Here is a 17,585-nt window from a genome sequence, read left to right as displayed (position 1 = left end):
CTTCATTATTTACAAATATTCTTCATCATTGAAGTCTTTCATATTTTAAATAAAGACACGAATAACAAAATAAAAATGAATGTGAATGAACAAACAACACCAGATCAAGAGGTTAGGAGAAATTCTAAACTAATTCAAGAACTATTAGACACATGAACAGAAAATTCTCCGACATAACCGAATTCCAATTCCTACTAACTAACCGAATTAGTTCTGATGATTATGGAAGAACTCATGCATATTTCTATAAAACAAACGATAGTTTAATAATCAAAAAATTGAAAAAATTCAAAACGAATTTCTTCTGGCACAGAACAAATTAAAATTTTAAAGTTACAATTATTTTCAGCACAGAACGAGTAAGAAATGATTAAAAGTGTGAAGTCAATCGGAAAACGTATTGTCTGTTTTTTGTTATTTTTTCGTTTCTTTAAGTTATCTCAAACAAGCGTGTACTAGGTTTTTCTCATAATTTCTTTTATTTAGTAATTTATACTATATGTCGTTTATCAGAAACGAATAAGAATTAATTTTAGCCAATTAAGCGAGTTTGTTAGAGGTAGAATAGTGGGTCTGCATGAAACAGGAATTTCGTTTCGAAAAATAGCGCGGCGTTTGAACAGAAATGTAAGTATTTTGATGCAATGCTGGGTGTCATAGAGTGAAGGGGTAGAGCTAGAGGTTCCGGATGACCTAGAGATACCTCAGAGCCACAAGACCGTCCTCTTAGATTAAGGGTGAGAATGAGTTATCGCCCTTTTTTGGTCTTACCTCTAGCAGCAAACTATAGGCGTAGTGACTGGAGTATGGAACGTCAACAGTGGGATGAGAAATGGAATCACATTGTGTTTAGTGATGAATCAGGCTTGTGCTTGGACATGCATGATGGTCATACGTTAGTAAGACAGTGACACAACGCTATGGATTTTATGGGGTGCTATTGCTTAGGGTTGCAGGTTACATTTAGTTTTCATTAGAGGTAATATGACGTCCCAGTAATATGTAGATGACGTTTTGGAGTCTTCTGGCTTTTATTATGTGAGAATTATTGTTAAGAAACATGGCTTCATCATTGAACACCGGTGTCCAACTGACTGAGTGGTGAACCGACTCCAAAGCGCGGAAAGAAATTTTGCGCCGATGAAGAGGGAACTGAAGCCTAATTTGAGGCTAGACAAATCGTACTATAAAAAGGGTATCGAAAAATTGTATGACCGCCATAATCGTTGTATCGTCCTCGAGGGCCACTATATTGAAAAATAAAATCAAATTCTATCAAAAAAAATATTTTCTCTATGCTAATCTACAAACTTTTCAGCCCAACTGTTACTTGTATTCTGATATTTATAATTCTGTATAATTTTAAAAACGGTAAAGCAAAAAACAAACTCCAGGAATAAAATGATTTTATTTTTAAAATATCGTATGTATGTAATATGTACAGTTGAAAAATATGATATGATTAAAAAATAAACTGCTGTTACGAATTCAACAACAAAACATTAACTTTATGTATTTAATATAAAAAATACAAATAAAATGATTTATCATTATTGATGACACAGCGGTATAATAATAAGTATATACATTATTGCACTACACTTCTCCTTATTCAATGTATATGTCCTCAACGGGGTAAGCAGTCTCAATAAACTTTTGATAGAACCTCTGGAAGGCACGTCTGTAATTAAAATACAAATGTTATCAAACACTAATTTTCTTTAATGTTTTGTATTTAAAAGATGTTAAATGGAATCTCTTCAAAGAGTCCAGTTTTATAGAGGACTAATTGACAATTTTTTTTTTTTTTTTGATACAAGATTTTCGCAAACATTCTTTTAATAACCTCGAATTTTGGTGTTCGGTATCTCGCTTTATTAATTAGTATATAATATAAAGTAAAATGTCTAACAAAATACAGTTAGTTAGTGATTTGACTTACCCAACTGCTTCGGCAACAGGTCTAGTAGAGTCGTTTCCTCGAAACACATGACAAGCGAACCTCTGCAACGTGGGATGTTTGGTGATGAAGCCTAGATACCGATGGTCACGGGGATGAAACGCGCAAAAAGACACGTTCTTAAGCGAATAGAAATAATCTATGCACGGGTCGTTTTGCTAAAAAAAATGAAATTATATTTGGATATACAAAATTAGAAGTTAATAGAGAACGTAAAAGAACTTGAATCACTTTTCTAGTTTATTTTAAACAAGATTTCGTTTGCGGTTTTCCCGGAAGTGACATCAACTTTGTTATTTTAAATGAACATTTTTTAAATCAACATGTAATTACAAATAAAATGAATTCAAAAAATTTGACAGTTGATGATCTAAGTAAAATGTCCGTAAAGCCGTCAATTTTGTTGTTGAAAAGTTCATTTTGTTAACCAAAAGGACCATCCTATAAGGAGCCATTATTAGTACTCTCAATTTTTATACAGGGTGTCCGTTATTGAGGTTTGATTTTGTGACATTCAAAATAACATAGTTATTAAGAAACACCATATATGTTTTAGCATAATTAAAGTGAATATGAAGAAAAAAAAAGTAACGTAATGTAGTCAGATACAAAACAAATGACTTCCATGACGCAATACTATCAATACACGTAGGTAAATGAAGTTACATCTTTTTTATATTCTATAAAAAGGTTTTTCATATTTAATTTAATTATGGTACAAAATTCATATTGTTCCTCTGAAAATAACAAAGTTATTGATGTTCTAAAATGCACAAAATTGAACGTAAATAAAGAATATCCTGTATAAAATTTGGAAATACTAATAAAAGCACCTTATAATATGGTCCTTGGTTGACGTTTATGCCAAAAATTAACATCAAAATAGGCGGTTTTACAAACTTTTTAGTTAGGCCATCAATCTCAAAATTTATCAAAAAAAAAAAAAAATTAATAACTCAAAAGTATAGATATATTAAAACAATATAAATTTACTATTATTGTTTTACACAGCATTATGAAAACTACTATACGTATTTTTATTCTATAAAATGTTACATATACTTTTCTGAATTGAGCTAGTAATGGATTAAATCTGTGTCGTTTAATTTAACATTAATATTTTGTTAATAATATCTTTTTTGTTTTATAATTTTGGCCTAGATTTCATAAATTTCTGAATTGTGAATTCTTGTAAAAAGTTCATTTAAATTCGTAAAATTTTCCTGTCAAATTTATAAACGTGATCCCCCCATGTTTTATGTAAGGTTGCTGCCTGGAGATGCTTTGATCTTTTAACCAATTCATCATAATTTTGTTTTTTGTTTGGTACCATTTTCATGTTGAAGCACATTTATTAAGTGTCATTTCTTTGATATATGGGAGCAAATTCTTGTTTAATATATCCCTGTACATAAATAACACTTAAACTTTTTAAATTATTGCAATAAAATCGAAAAAACGTGTTGTTATATTCATTTTTTATTGAAAATTAATATCCAGACGGACCTCCTCGGCCGTACATCGATTTGGCATGCTCAATTTAATTCTATCGAATAGGTTTTGGTCCAAATAAAAGATATGTTATTTTATAAATTAAAAGTTAACTTACATTCCGTTTCCTCCTATCCACCATTCTCAAACCCTGATCGGACACCTCGAGGGTGCAGGGCTGCTGCTCCGGCTCGACGCCAGAGTTGCCGATCACCCTGCGCACCGCCTGACATACCACCGACGTACCCTTGTGTGCCAGCGTCTCCACCGAGCCCAGATAACCCAGCAGATAACGTTCCCGTCTGCCGTGCTCCATCGACGAGTCCCAGTCGCTGTAGTCGCAGTCGACCGCGTACGCCGACGGGAATATGCCCATGCGACCCGTTCGCAAGTTTACACCCTCGCACCACAAGTCATCCGCCTCCTTCTGCACGTAGATGGGATCGCCAATTTCCAATTCGATTTCGTCCTCGTGCCTCGGTATGAACTTGTGCAGGCCGCGATGGGTGGCTTCGAGCATGTCGACGTCGTTGTACGGCATGCCGCCCCCGACCAACGAGGGCGACGTCCCCATCAACGGGGACATGGATTTGGGTCCGTCGGTTCCTAAGGCAAAACGACAATTGTCAGGGGGGCACGGTTTTCGGGTTTGGTTATACCTGTGGGCGAGTGAGCGGTGCTGTGGCCGCTGTCGGCGTCGGTGAGCAGTCGGTCCGATTCCGGGGAGTCCGTGTCCCACAAGTAGCCGCACTTTAATACTAGAATTGAGCTGGGGCCGGATCCTGACGATGTAAACGTGCCCAGTTCGTCTGCGAGGGACATTTCCCTCGGCAGCTGATGTGCATTATACATTGTCACAATTCCGGCTGAAAACAATGGAAAGCAACACTTCAGTAACATTTTTAATGAACGATTAACCAGTTGAGGAAATCTGCCCTATAACTTACCAGCCAACGATAAGTCACTTTAAACCAATTTCTGTTACTAAATGTTAAATAAAACGTGTCTGTAGTCGGTGCATTCCTAAAGTTAAATGTCGGTGTAATAGCTGAAAATCCGGTGTGACATTTACACGGATATTTATAGATGCTTCTTTCGAAGAGAGTAATGAAAAGGGCCTTGATTACTCAAGACACGGACGAATCGATAAACGCCTGCACCGATAGAAACTGTGCAAATATAGTAAAAGGAAATGTTTAAGGGAAATGATGTTGTTGCTTGTGGCACATCGATTTTAGCGAATGGAAAACTCGGTCGTGAATCATTCGTGGGAATGTACGAATATGAGCCATACATAACTGTTTAATTAATTATTTAAAAAACTGCAACAAATTTTATTTTATACAGATGACCTTTATTGAAATAAAATTCATATGGTTTGAATTTGTGCCAATTTGGCGTAGCTGCACAGTAAAATAGTCGTAACCGGAGGACATGTTTATCTGAAATCGATTTTACAATACGACAGGCATGGTCATGTTGAACATAAATAAAAATTTTTTGCCATTTTTATGATAAATAATTCATGGAAAATGAAAATTGAAATTTTATTATGCAACACAATATTTTTATTCAAATACAAAGTATTGTTGTTGTTATTTTTAGTTTTATTTCGTACCATAAAATTTAAATGACAATTATATTAATAATAAAATAAAGAGTGACAATTTATCAACTACTTAATTTATATCAGGTAAAGTTTTATAAAAATTTGTATTCATTATGGGTTTGATTATAAACAATTAAAAAAAATTAAAAAGATGTATTGATCTAGAAAAATAGAATAATAATATATTGTATAAAATATAAACTTACAATTCATCTATTGATTAAATTAGATTAGTATGATAAAATTTATATAAACTATTGTTTACAAATTGACGTAAACTTCGTCTTTTGAAATGTCTAATTTGAGTTTTATAGATTAAATAGATTTAAAAATATTTACAATATGTTTCATTTTGGACAGTACTTTACCTTTAATATATTTAATTAGGTATTATTGATGTGATATTAGTTTTATTATTGGTTCATTATTAATATTGAATTTAATATTTATTTTTAAAAAATTTAGAAAAGCTCGGTCTAGACAAATAATAATTCGTTAGAAATTTTTTAGAGAAATATAACTTTTCAGCTGTAAAAATCAAATTTCATGGAATTTTTCACACTTTTCAGTCCTTTAATAAAAATATTTGTAAACAATTCCATTTTACCATCTTTAATTTTTTAATTAAATTTTGATTAATTTTTAATTATTTAAGGAATAATTATTGGAAAGAAATTTAAATTTACTGGTATATTTTTACGTTTCATACATAAGACCTAAATAATTTTAATTTGAACATTTATATTTTCTATTTCAGTCATACGTTGATGAAACCTTCCATTTGATTCATGTCTGAAGGATAAAAGAATCTTAAATGTCTTGTTTCAACCAGGAAATTGAAATTGAATATTTTGCTATGAATATGTCTTGGAATGAATTATAATTAATTTAAAAAACTTTAATTTGAACATTTATATTTAATCTTACAGTCATGGTCAAATCTCCCACATTGTTCCTAGTTTTGAGAATTTCTAAGAATAAAACCAAATATCTGAAGGGAAATTGAATCTTAAATGACTTATTTAAAACTGGAAATCGAAATTGAATATATTACTATGAATATGTTGTACAATGAATTTTTATAGTCTTCATCCGTTTCATCTGTGTATAAAACCCAAATGTCTAAAGAGAAAATGTATCTTAAATGTCTTATTTAAACCTGTAAATTGAAATTAAATATTTTGCTATGAATGAATTAAAAATAACTTCACTGGACATTCCTGTCACATTTTATTTTCCATTTCAGTCATGCGTTGATGAAACTTCCATTTTGCTCATGGTTCTAACCTTATAATTTCTAGGAAGAAAACCAAATGTCAGAAGAAAAAATGAAACTTAAATATCTTATTTAAAATTGAAAATCAACACTGAATATTTTGCTATGAGTGTGACTTAAAATGAATTAAAATTATTTTAATTGGACACGCCTGTTTTTATGATTCTTCCATTTGATCTATGTAAAGAACTAATTTGAACTTTTATATTTTCTATTTCAGTCAAGCGTTGGTGAAAACTTCCACATTGTTCATGACTTTGACCACGTAGTGTTTCTAGGAAGAAAAGCTTTAATTTGAATATTTACAATTTTTATTACAGTCTTGCGTTGGTGAAATCTTCCACCTTGTTCATGGCTTTGACCACATAGAATTTCTAGGAAGAAAATGAATCTTAAATATCTGGAAATCGGCATTGAATATTTTGCTATGAATGTGTCTTGGAATAAATTAAATTTAATTTAATTGATATGCCTGTTACATTTTTATATGTTTCACCCATTTGATCCATGTAAAGAGCTTTAATTTGAACATTTACTTTTTCTATTTCAGTCATGCGTTGGTGAAATCTACCACATTGTTCATGACTTTGACCACACACAATTTCTAAGAAAAAAAAAAACAAAATGTCTAAGGAGAAAATTAATCTTAAATGTCTTATTTAAAACTAGAAACTGAAATTGAATATTTTGCTATGAATAGGAATGAATTAAAATTAATTTAATTGGACATATCTGTTATATTTTTATATGTTTCATCCATTTAACATACGAGTGTCTGAAAAGAATTCTGAATGTCTGAATTTTGGATATAAAATTTAAACCTGGAATCCGAAATTGAAATTGTCTTAGGATGAATGAAAATTAATAGACAATAGATAACTGTTGACCCAAAAATTTATAAGTGACTCTCTAAATTTTTTCATGAAATTACATGAAATTTGAACTTGCTAAAGCTGTAGCTCAGTTGTTTTTCTTCCAAACAAAACGAATTTGGCACCTTTGGTCACATAATTTACTTACCTTCCTGACGAATTATTCACATCAATCTAACTTGCCGTCAATTCTGGTCATCACTTTAAGTAAACACAAATTTGCCATTATTTAAATGAATGGCCCAAATGAAAAAAAATATATACGATTTCCATGTTCACACCCAAATTACCCTAAAAAATGTATGGAATATTTGATAAATTGTCACTCTACCTTATGGAGAAAACACAATATAATAATAATAATAATAATAAAATGTAAGGAACATATATTAAATTTAGAACGAAGGCAGATGCTAGTGCAAGCTAATTAAGGAAATATGTTAGAAATAAATGTACTTAGATGTATAATATGTGCAAATATTTGTTAATTTAATTAATTAAACTTAATTATATAAGAAAACTGTTGTGAACATTGGTGTTAATGTTGAATAAGTGCCAGGTTCATGTAACATTGAATAGATTACGACAAAACGTGACTTACTCAATTCCGGAACAAAAGTTCTAAAATAAAACAGAGAACAGCTAGTCGTGAAACCGATAGCAAGCAAGGTGGAAAATCAATCCAGCTGCAGTTTGACAACCAGAAACCGCATCAAAAAACAAGTTACATACATTTTTTATTCTTGGGAATCTCCGGAAGTTTCCGTCGCCGCCGCTCCCCGGTATAGGGCGGCGTGGGCATCCCGCAGAACCGGACCGGCTCCGGTTTTTCGCACATCACCTGAGCACCGTTCGTCGGCATGCATGCGGCACTGTCGACGCAGCCCGCCATATCACAGTCGGTTTCACCATCGCTCTTGGAAGAAGTCGGCGACTCCTCGTCCACCAGCACGTCGTGCACCAACCTGAAAAAACGGGGCCACAATATGTATTCGGGTTAAACTGGGTCGGTGGGGCCCCGGCGCCCGGACAATCGGTTTTTCGACGGGCACCGTGTTGGGGAACGTGGGGGCTATACTCACGAGTAGAACGGTGCCGAGTTCTTGGTGTGCGAGGGCAGTTTTTCGAAGCATTGTGTGAACTCCTCGAACTCGCTGTCAGCCATGTTTGTTTTTGCGCCCCGTACTATTGATTTGAGGGGGACGGTGGCGGTGGCGGCGGCGATGCGCTCTGCGTCGCGACGGACGAATGGCGCGTTCAGCCATCAGTTGAGGGGTTGCAAGGCTGCGAACAGAGAGGGCGCTTTAGGGGTGGACTTAGCAGGAAAATGCAGATTGCGCCAGTTCCGTCAGTTTTCGAGTTGGTACAAATAAATCGATGGACAACGGTTAAACTCTTAACAATGTGCAAATTTCCTATACCAAAAAAATAATAATTCCGGCTATTATGTTTTCTCATTCAATTATGACGGGGTGAAAAGCTCGTCGAAGCCTCAAAGTTTATCGCGGCGGTGCATTTGCAAAGGGGGAGTCTTTTAAACACGCTTATTTCGGGCGTTTGTAGAGATTCGTAATTTGGTTAAGCGTTAAATCGGCTCCAGATTCACTGGCTGATACGCAACCCGATTGGATTAAGACTACATCTGGGATGTTGTAATTTTAGAACCATTGTTCGAAACAGTACAAAGATTAGATTTGCAAACATTCAAATTATGATTTTGATAAGCTTCGAACGAAAATTAATATTTATTGTTAATAATTTGAAAAATATTTGATAATAACATTAAATATGTAATAAGATTTAATTCAATTAAACTTGAATTTTAATGTTTAAATTATTGTTTTGAGAATTATTAACACAAAAAAAAAATAAATTAAGATTTTACATCAAGAGACAATTATTTAAATATGTAATAAGGTTTAATTTACAAAAGTTTGAGAGGTCTTAAAATAATTGTCATTTTAAAATAACAAATTTAAAACATTTGCCTCTATCATTTAAATTAAAAATTAAAAAAATATATATTTTATCTCTTGATTTTATATAAATTAATTAAATAATAAAATTAAATTTATAAGAGTTCGTCACATAATTCTGAGAATGATGGAATATAATAATTTTGATAGAGTTTCAATTACTGCAACAAAATAGTCCTTATATATTTTTTTACTTTTGTCCTAAATTTTGGATTATTTGAATAATTAAAATTATATTTTATTGTTCAAATTATAGTTTTGAGAATTACTGAAATCAAATAAATTTAACAGATTGTACTTAGTGGGACGTTCAATTATTTAAATATGTAAATGATTTAATTTACAGAAGTCTGAAAGGTTTTGAAATAATTTTTATTTTAAAACAACAAATTTCAAAAATCAATTATATTAAAAATAAACATATATTTTTAATATCTTGATTTTAAGCAAAATAATTAAACTAAATTTACATAAGTAAATAATATTATTCTGGGGGATTCTGAGAGAATATAATAAATTTGACAGAATCTTAATCTTATTGTAAGAAAATATTGTTTATAATTTAATTTGATTTTTTATTTAAATTTTGTATTATTCGAATGATAAAATTATACTTCAAGTTCAAATTATAATTTTGAGTCTATGCCAATAAAGTAAATTAAAGAGATTTTACTTTGTATATTTTATCAATTATTTAAATATATAATAAGATTTAATTTACAGATGTCAGAGAGGTTTTGAAATAATTAAAAATATATTTTCGTCTCTTGATTTTTAAATTAAATAATAAACAACAAACAAAAATAACAAAAATTAATCATCATTTAAATTAAAAATAAAAAAATATTTTTTCAATTAACAATTCAATAAATTGTTTATTGTTTACAAAAGTTTGTGGTTTATTTATTATATTTACAAATTTTTTTTTTTAAGTTAATAAAATTCCAAGATTTTTTTGTTATTATTTTAAAATAAAAAATTAAATATATAAAATGTTACTTTTGATTCATTGTTATATTTTTACAATCACAGTTTAAAATAATATATTAAAAAATTAAATAATATATAATATTTAAACTTTATTAATTTTTTTAGATTTTCCTTATTAATTTAAACCTTTGTAAATTTAATGTGACGAAATACCTTAAATAACCTTAAATTCGTGAAGGTTCTGGAACAAAATAATATTTTACTTTAGTCGCAAATTTTAGTTTTATTACTAATGATAAATTTGATACATCAGAAGAAAAAATAAATGTAGAAATTTTGTATTTTATCAATAATTTCAAGATAATATTAAATATACACTATTTATAAAACTTCATAATTTGATTGAAATTAATGAAAAATCGATGACAACATTGATATTAAAACATTAGTGAGACGACTTGGGTAAGGAAGTTACGCCTTCAGAACCGAATCATTATGTGATACGTCCATCCCCTTTACTTTCGATGATTAAGTGCTTCTACATCTTAATGAAGTGCCTCGCGACTCTATTCAACAGGTTATACAGTGCTTTATTCAACCGATTTATTTTTGTCCTACTGAAATAGAGCACAACAACGTTAATTGAAATTTATCCTAGGGTAAATCTAGATGCATTTCCAGGAATAAAAAACTAATCCAGCAATTTTATCATCAACTGCGATCAATCAAAAATTCAATTAAACTGAGAACAGAGATAAATATTAAAAAATACTGGAACACAATTAATTAATTACACTTAAACATCACAGATTCATTCGTGTATGTTTAAAAATGTTTTGTACGCCAATGTGTGGGTGGGTGGTGTAAGGGATGTTCCACAGGGTCGCTCAATCTGAAAGTAAAGTAATTGAAACCGCTATATTCATTCTTGTTGAATAAACCATAGATCCGCACTTCACTATCCCGGCACTTTTAAGAGCTGCACGTTCCTTAAATAGTCCAATGACTAGATACTTCTTTGTTCCACTCCTCTATGGTAAATATTGAACAGTGTTTTCAAATTGTTCAGATATTGTGTTTAATTTCTTTAATTTATATATTCAAATTTTATTACCATTAACAATATCGAAGTATAAAATTAATTTTTTGAAATTTAACTTAAAGAATATGTAAAAAGGTTGATTTCACGAAGGTTTAAAAAATTAATAAAACAAATGTGTTAAATTATTATTGTATTCTTTCAGATAGTAAATATATTTTTTAATTTTTAAAAATATTAAATAAATTTACTTTAAAAATATTTTATTTACATTTTTTGCTTTTCGTCTTAGATTTTGGATTATTTAATGATATACAATAATTATATTTATAGACATCAAATTAGAGTCATTCTGAGTAAATTTGAAAGAATTTACTTTATCGATTTTGTGAATTATTTAAATATGTAATAAAATTTAATTTACAAAAGATTTTGTAATAATTTTTATATTAAAATAATAAATTTCAGACATTTTGTTTTCTTTCAAATAAATTAAATAAAATTAAATTTTACTAAATTCTTGACATAATTCTGAAATTCTGTGATATAATAAACATAGCAAACTTACCAACAAAATATTTTTTTCCTTTTTAATTAAATTTTGAATAATTCAAATAATAAATTGTATTTATAGAGTTCCAATTATAATTTTGAGATATTCTGAGCCAAAAGAGTAAATTTGAAAGGTTTTTCTGCGTAGATTTAGATCAATTATTTAAATACATAATTAATATCATTTAATTTACAGAAGTTTGAGACGTATTGAAATAATTTTTATATTAAAATAATAAATTTCAAACATTTTATTCTCTGTCAAATAAATTAATTAGTTAAGAATACTTCCATCCAAGAAGATAAATTGAAGACATAATTCCACACAGAAGTTTTATGCTGTGCGAAACGGTGACGGCAACACTCAAGAAATCGCGATAAAACGTTGATTCTGCCAATCGTCGGGGACGGCGAAAGCGCCACCCCCCCTAACTGGTCGAGTCTATAAAACGGCGGAGCGCCTTCCTCCGCGTTCTGTTACCGATTTACCGCCACCGGGGGTTCACACGTTGGCCGTGCACGTCATGAGTGGTTCCGGAAAACCTTTGCTGGGCCTCTGGCTCTATCGCAGCGGCGAGGACTGGAGCTACAAGGAGGACAGCCCCATCCAAGTGAAACCGGCCGTAAGAAAAACAAAATAAACTAAAAACGATTCTCTCTCTAAATACCATCGTAACATCAGCCAGCTTCGAAAGAGGAGGCACCGACTACGCAAGAACTGGAACGTCTCTCCATAATTTTCACGCTGAAAAACCAGGTGGGCGGCCTGGTGCGCGCCCTCCAAGCCTTCCAGGATCTGGGCATCAACGTGCTGCACATCGAGTCGCGTCCCTCCCAGGAGTCGGAGGCCCAGGCCGACTTCTTGGTGGAGATCGAGACCGACCCGAAGAAGCTGGAGCAGCTGGGCAGGCTGCTGAAACGGGAGGTGGTGACGATGGTGATCGGGAAGTACGGGAGCGGCGAGGAGAGCGAGTTTCCACCACCCACGCCGCTGTCCGCCACCGCCAGCTTCGGTAAGTGAGGGTCTCATGCATAATGCGGGCGACGGGTCGGATTGGAGATAAATTTTACGGTTTGATGGATGAAATGTTAAGTTTCTATTAACGTTTGTTCGGGTTTGGACGTCCGGTATCGACGTTACTACTCGTTTGCTCATCAATATTAAACAATGATTTAATTGCTCATAAAAGCTGATACATTATGGAAGTCAATCCACCCAATAATTGGAAAAAATCCATTATAATAAAATATTGTCGGGCGTTTATTGTGGGATTAAATAGAAATTAGTTCATAGCACAATAAGGACTCTTAAAATTTTTATTGTCCATAAATATTCCACAAATTTTTACACAGTAGCAACTAATAAATCCACTATAATATCCCATCATATTCAGTTATTTATAAACGGAAAACATCTATAATATAATAACTAATACTGCTTCCAATTAAGACTTCGATGAAATGCCGTGGTTCCCTAAGAAAATCTCCGAACTGGACTTAGCTCAGAATGTACTGATGTACGGAGCAGAATTGGACGCTGACCATCCCGGATTCAAGGATCCAGTTTACCGGAAACGTCGCGAACAGTTCTTCAGGATCGCCATGAATTACAAACAGTCAGTAACAACAATATAAACACGCAATTATCAATCACTGTACTGATATCTGATTTCAGCGGCCAGCCAATACCGAAAGTGCAGTACACGCAGGAGGAGATAAAAACATGGTGAGCACAAATCGTGTATATAAAATGTAAATGGTTCGTTCTGCCACTCACTGATTCAATTAGCCAGAAAATTAGGTCAGGCAAACTTGGGGAATTGATTCGACGGCTCTAAGTGCCTGCACGATTCCAGTCTTAGTTTTCTAATACGTGTTGATTCAATTAATTAGATTTTTCTTTACAAATCGTCGTGTAAACACAATTACAGGGGGACCGTGTTCCGTGAACTGCATAAACTTTATCAGGAGCACGCGTGTCGCGAGTACTTGGAGAACTGGCCTCAGCTTGTGAAATACTGCGGTTACCGCGAAGACAATATACCGCAGCTGCAGGATGTCAGCGTGTTTTTGAAAAGGAAGACCGGCTTTCAATTGCGACCTGTTGCCGGATATCTCAGCCCTAGGGACTTTCTTTCGGGACTGGCTTTTCGAGTCTTCCATTGCACTCAGTACATTCGTCACTCCTCCGAACCTTTCTACACTCCCGAACCGTAAGTTGATTTTGTCTTTGGAGTTTTTGTAGTGATTTGTGGTTTTCAGTGATTGTTGTCACGAACTTTTGGGGCATATGCCCCTCTTGGCCAACCCCAGCTTCGCCCAGTTTTCCCAGGAACTTGGATTGGCCTCATTGGGAGCCTGCGAGGAGGACGTCAACAAACTAGCAACGGTACCAATCACAACTGCACTCAAACCTTTATACCTTTAACTATTTTTCAGTTATACTTCTTCACTGTGGAGTTCGGACTTTGCAAACAAGAAGGGGAATTAAAGGTCTACGGAGCGGGACTCCTGAGCTCGGTAGCTGAACTGAAACACGCCCTCACAACTCCGGAGAAGGTTAAACGGTTCGATCCGGATCTCACCTGTCTTCAGGAGTGTATCATCACAGATTACCAGTTGGGGTATTGGTACACTGATACTTTCGAGGAAGCCAAGGAGAAAATGAGGTAAGTGCACTTTTCCCTTGAATTCTATCTACTAACATTAACTATAAAACAGATTGTTTGCTGAGCAAATTCAACGACCCTTCGGCCTCAGATACAATCCCTATACGCAAAGCGTTGAAGTTTTGAGCAATGCACAGAAAATCACCGCTGTCGTTTCCGAACTGAGAGGTGATTTGTGCATTGTTAACAGCGCTTTGAAAAAAATCAGCGCCAAGGATTCAACGATCGATGTGAACAGAATCACGGAATTGTTGCAACACGGTTTGGTAAACGAAATCTCTTCGGATCACGAACAGGAGAACACCACACAAAACGGAAAGATGTAAATCAATCAATGTTGTAAAAGTATAAAAACGTACAATAATAGGGATGATGTAAAAAACCAAGTGTATTGTATTATATTTCTATGGGCAAATTTGTTTTTATTTTTCAAGAATATTGTAGCAAAATTATTTTTGATTAATTACTGATGCTTACAAACTTCAATGTTATTACATATAATTAAGTCTTATAATAGTTGTAAAATTGTAAATTGATAATTTATTGATGGATAATTAATAGATGTTGTGCTTAAAAATTGTATCTATTCTGGTACAAGATTATTAAACAATTTCAATGTTTCACTGATTTTGTATTTATTCTTAATTATGAAAGTGCGGAACAATCGTCAGAGATTATTAGAAATTCCCAGTTAATTCTAGGACAGGTAAATACTTTGATTTTTTATACAGAATGATTTACCCTTTTCTTTAGAAGCTTATGAAGAATGAACAAGAATATTGAATTGAAATTTTTAAAGCAATTATAACTTGACTTGAACTTGCTTTATAATTTAATTTAAATAAAATATCAATTCCTATTTCGCCGGAAGGGACATCAACATTGTTATTTTTAAATTTTACATGTATTTGCAAATAAATTGGCTATAACTAGTCCTGTACCTAAGCCCAATAATACACACAACCAAACTTATATGCAATCATCGAGTAATTACTAGAAATGGCGTTTCATTGAAAAAAAAAGTATTAAAAAAAGCAAATAAAAATGTGAATTTCAGAGAAGATAAATTTTACGATAAATTAGATTTTAAGAAAAAATAAAAGTTTTTTTCTGATCTGATAATCAGAGTTGTCACCTAGCAGCAATTCAAGCACGAATTCAACGTGGCACGCTTTCTGCTAAATTATTAATCTCTTCTTAGGGAACATTTCCCCATTCTTCTAAAGCTGCCGGTATAAGTTGTTCTGTGTTGCCATCGATATTTTGACGAGTTCTAATTCTTCTTTTAACGTTATCCCATAAGTGGTCAAAGGGATCCGACGATCAAGAAAGCCACTCTAATTCGGTCACACCTTCCAAACAATTTTTGGTAACTCTGCTGGAATGTGGCGGAGCATTATCCTCCATATAAAGGAAATAATTCCCTAAAGCTTACCACATGTTGTAGCACTAAATACACATACCTTTAGCCGGTTAGTGATTGTCTAATGGAAAACAAAGGAATCTTTTCACCAATGATAATACCACCACAAAACATTACCCTTTCACCTTTATATTTGGGGACCAACGGACAGCATGGAGCCTAACTTGTCTCCCACGAACTCTTAAAACACTGATCCGCCCATCGACTAATTGTAGGCTAATTTTGATCTGATCCGAAAATCGCACATTTCACCAATTGTCCTGTTTTCATGCTCAAAACTCCAACTTAAGCGGCCAATTCTATTTAGCATTGATAGTTGTGGAACCCTTACCTATCTCCTGCTAAATAATTCACGAACGAAGTCTTTTATTGCTTGCACACTTTGCCTTTGAATCTCTGGATGTGATGTCGTGGAATTATTTTTGCTACTTGAGCCAAAAAACTGTCCTGGCCTTCTGTGATGACTCCTCCATGACCACTCCTGGGTCTAATTTTTAGGGTTGAAAACTCCAGAAACCTCGAAAATTTTATTGAAACTATGTCCTTTGTGAACCCTACCGTTTGTGCAATTTTCCTCTGACACATGCCTTATTCTGATGGAGCAATATTTCTTCCCCACATAAAGCATTTTAAATAAAACTTGCGAAAATAAGTAAGTTTACTTCACTACTACTAAACATGGGAACAGTGAAATAAACACTGCAGGAACAAATCTTACCACGCATCTAAGTTTCATTGTGTGTATTTCAGTCATTAATTTTTCAGACATTTTCACAGATTGATGATCTAACTAAAATATTTGTAAAGCCACCCATTTTAATGTTAGAAAGTTCATTTTTAACATGTACGTCAACAAATGACAATTATTAGTAATCCCAAATTTTATACAGGATGTTCGTTATTTACGTTTAATTTTGTGGAACTTAAAATGTTTATAACTTTGTTATATTCAATAGAACACTGTGTATGATTTAGCATAATAAAAACTTGTAATTAGTATAACCATTCCTTTACTTGAGATGAATGATGCTATAAAAATCAATATCTTAGAACAATACAAACAGAAATTCTCCATAAACTTTTAATGAAAAAATTATATGAATCACTCTGTAAATGATATCTATATTAATATACAGTAGTAACCATAGTAATAGAAACTTCTTAAAATATATTAAAAATGTGAACCATACCACTTGAATTGGATGTCAATATCTACAATGTTTAGTATCAACCATAAATTATACATAAGGTGTAAGTATAGTAGTTTTTATTATACTCTATAAAAGAATAATTGTAAATTAATATTATTTTAGTAGTTTTCATTAAATTAAAATTATGGCTAAAATATTTATCAGTTCAAAAAGTTACTAAAATAATATAATATAAAATACAATGCGCTGATGTACATGCATATAAACAATTTGAAATTATATTTAACATTTTCGTTAAAATATTTTGTCATGTCAAGCGTGAAATATCAATTTGAATGACTTACCATTTCAATTTACGGTAAATGTAGCGACACGTCTATAATTTACTATATTGTAACAAAATAAGTCAAAGAATAAACATGAATATCATTTGTTTTAATTAATACTAATAAATATACTATTAAATACAGCCATTTACCATTTTTAAGACACATACGGATGCCGCAAAACTACCAATTCAGTCACTTTCTCTGCCAAGACATTATAAAAATTATGTGTAAAATAAGTTGTATAACTGCAAGATTAAGACAATTTGCTAATATTGCTCATTTTGTGTTTTGAATAATAAAGGACTAAT

General features: G+C 32.4%; 2 protein-coding genes across 4 annotated transcripts; one reads left to right on the top strand and one right to left on the bottom strand.

Annotated features, from left to right (window-relative positions):
- Nucleotides 1-1,389: 1,389 nt before the first annotated feature.
- Nucleotides 1,390-16,625, bottom strand: LOC109598737 (JNK-interacting protein 1). Of its 3 annotated transcripts, none has more exons than XM_020014653.2 (8): nt 15,923-16,625; nt 15,510-15,858; nt 8,291-8,492; nt 7,941-8,173; nt 4,111-4,317; nt 3,570-4,057; nt 1,943-2,118; nt 1,390-1,681 (listed from the first exon to the last, which is right to left on the bottom strand). In XM_020014653.2, the coding sequence occupies exons 3-8, from the start codon at nt 8,371-8,373 to the stop codon at nt 1,609-1,611; spliced, it is 1,260 nt and encodes a 419-aa protein (XP_019870212.2). In that variant the 5' UTR covers nt 8,374-8,492; nt 15,510-15,858; nt 15,923-16,625; the 3' UTR covers nt 1,390-1,608. The 3 variants fall into 3 exon arrangements, with proteins under 3 accessions (XP_019870212.2, XP_019870213.2, XP_019870214.2); XM_020014654.2 differs by having other exon boundaries at nt 15,510-16,314; nt 16,516-16,625; XM_020014655.2 differs by lacking the exon at nt 15,510-15,858 and having other exon boundaries at nt 16,516-16,625.
- On the top strand, nt 12,003-15,512 carry LOC109598736 (tryptophan 5-hydroxylase 1). The gene is made up of 8 exons (XM_049963864.1): nt 12,003-12,328; nt 12,388-12,718; nt 13,156-13,321; nt 13,381-13,431; nt 13,637-13,918; nt 13,968-14,094; nt 14,145-14,374; nt 14,427-15,512. The coding sequence occupies exons 1-8, from the start codon at nt 12,230-12,232 to the stop codon at nt 14,698-14,700; spliced, it is 1,560 nt and encodes a 519-aa protein (XP_049819821.1). The 5' UTR covers nt 12,003-12,229; the 3' UTR covers nt 14,701-15,512.
- Nucleotides 16,626-17,585: the final 960 nt, after the last annotated feature.

Source organism: Aethina tumida, chromosome 2 (genome assembly GCF_024364675.1).
Source record: "Aethina tumida isolate Nest 87 chromosome 2, icAetTumi1.1, whole genome shotgun sequence".
Classification (NCBI taxonomy): Eukaryota; Metazoa; Arthropoda; class Insecta; order Coleoptera; family Nitidulidae; genus Aethina; species Aethina tumida.
The sequence above is the reverse complement of the archived record's forward strand: the minus strand, read 5'-3'. Positions and strand labels throughout refer to the sequence as shown.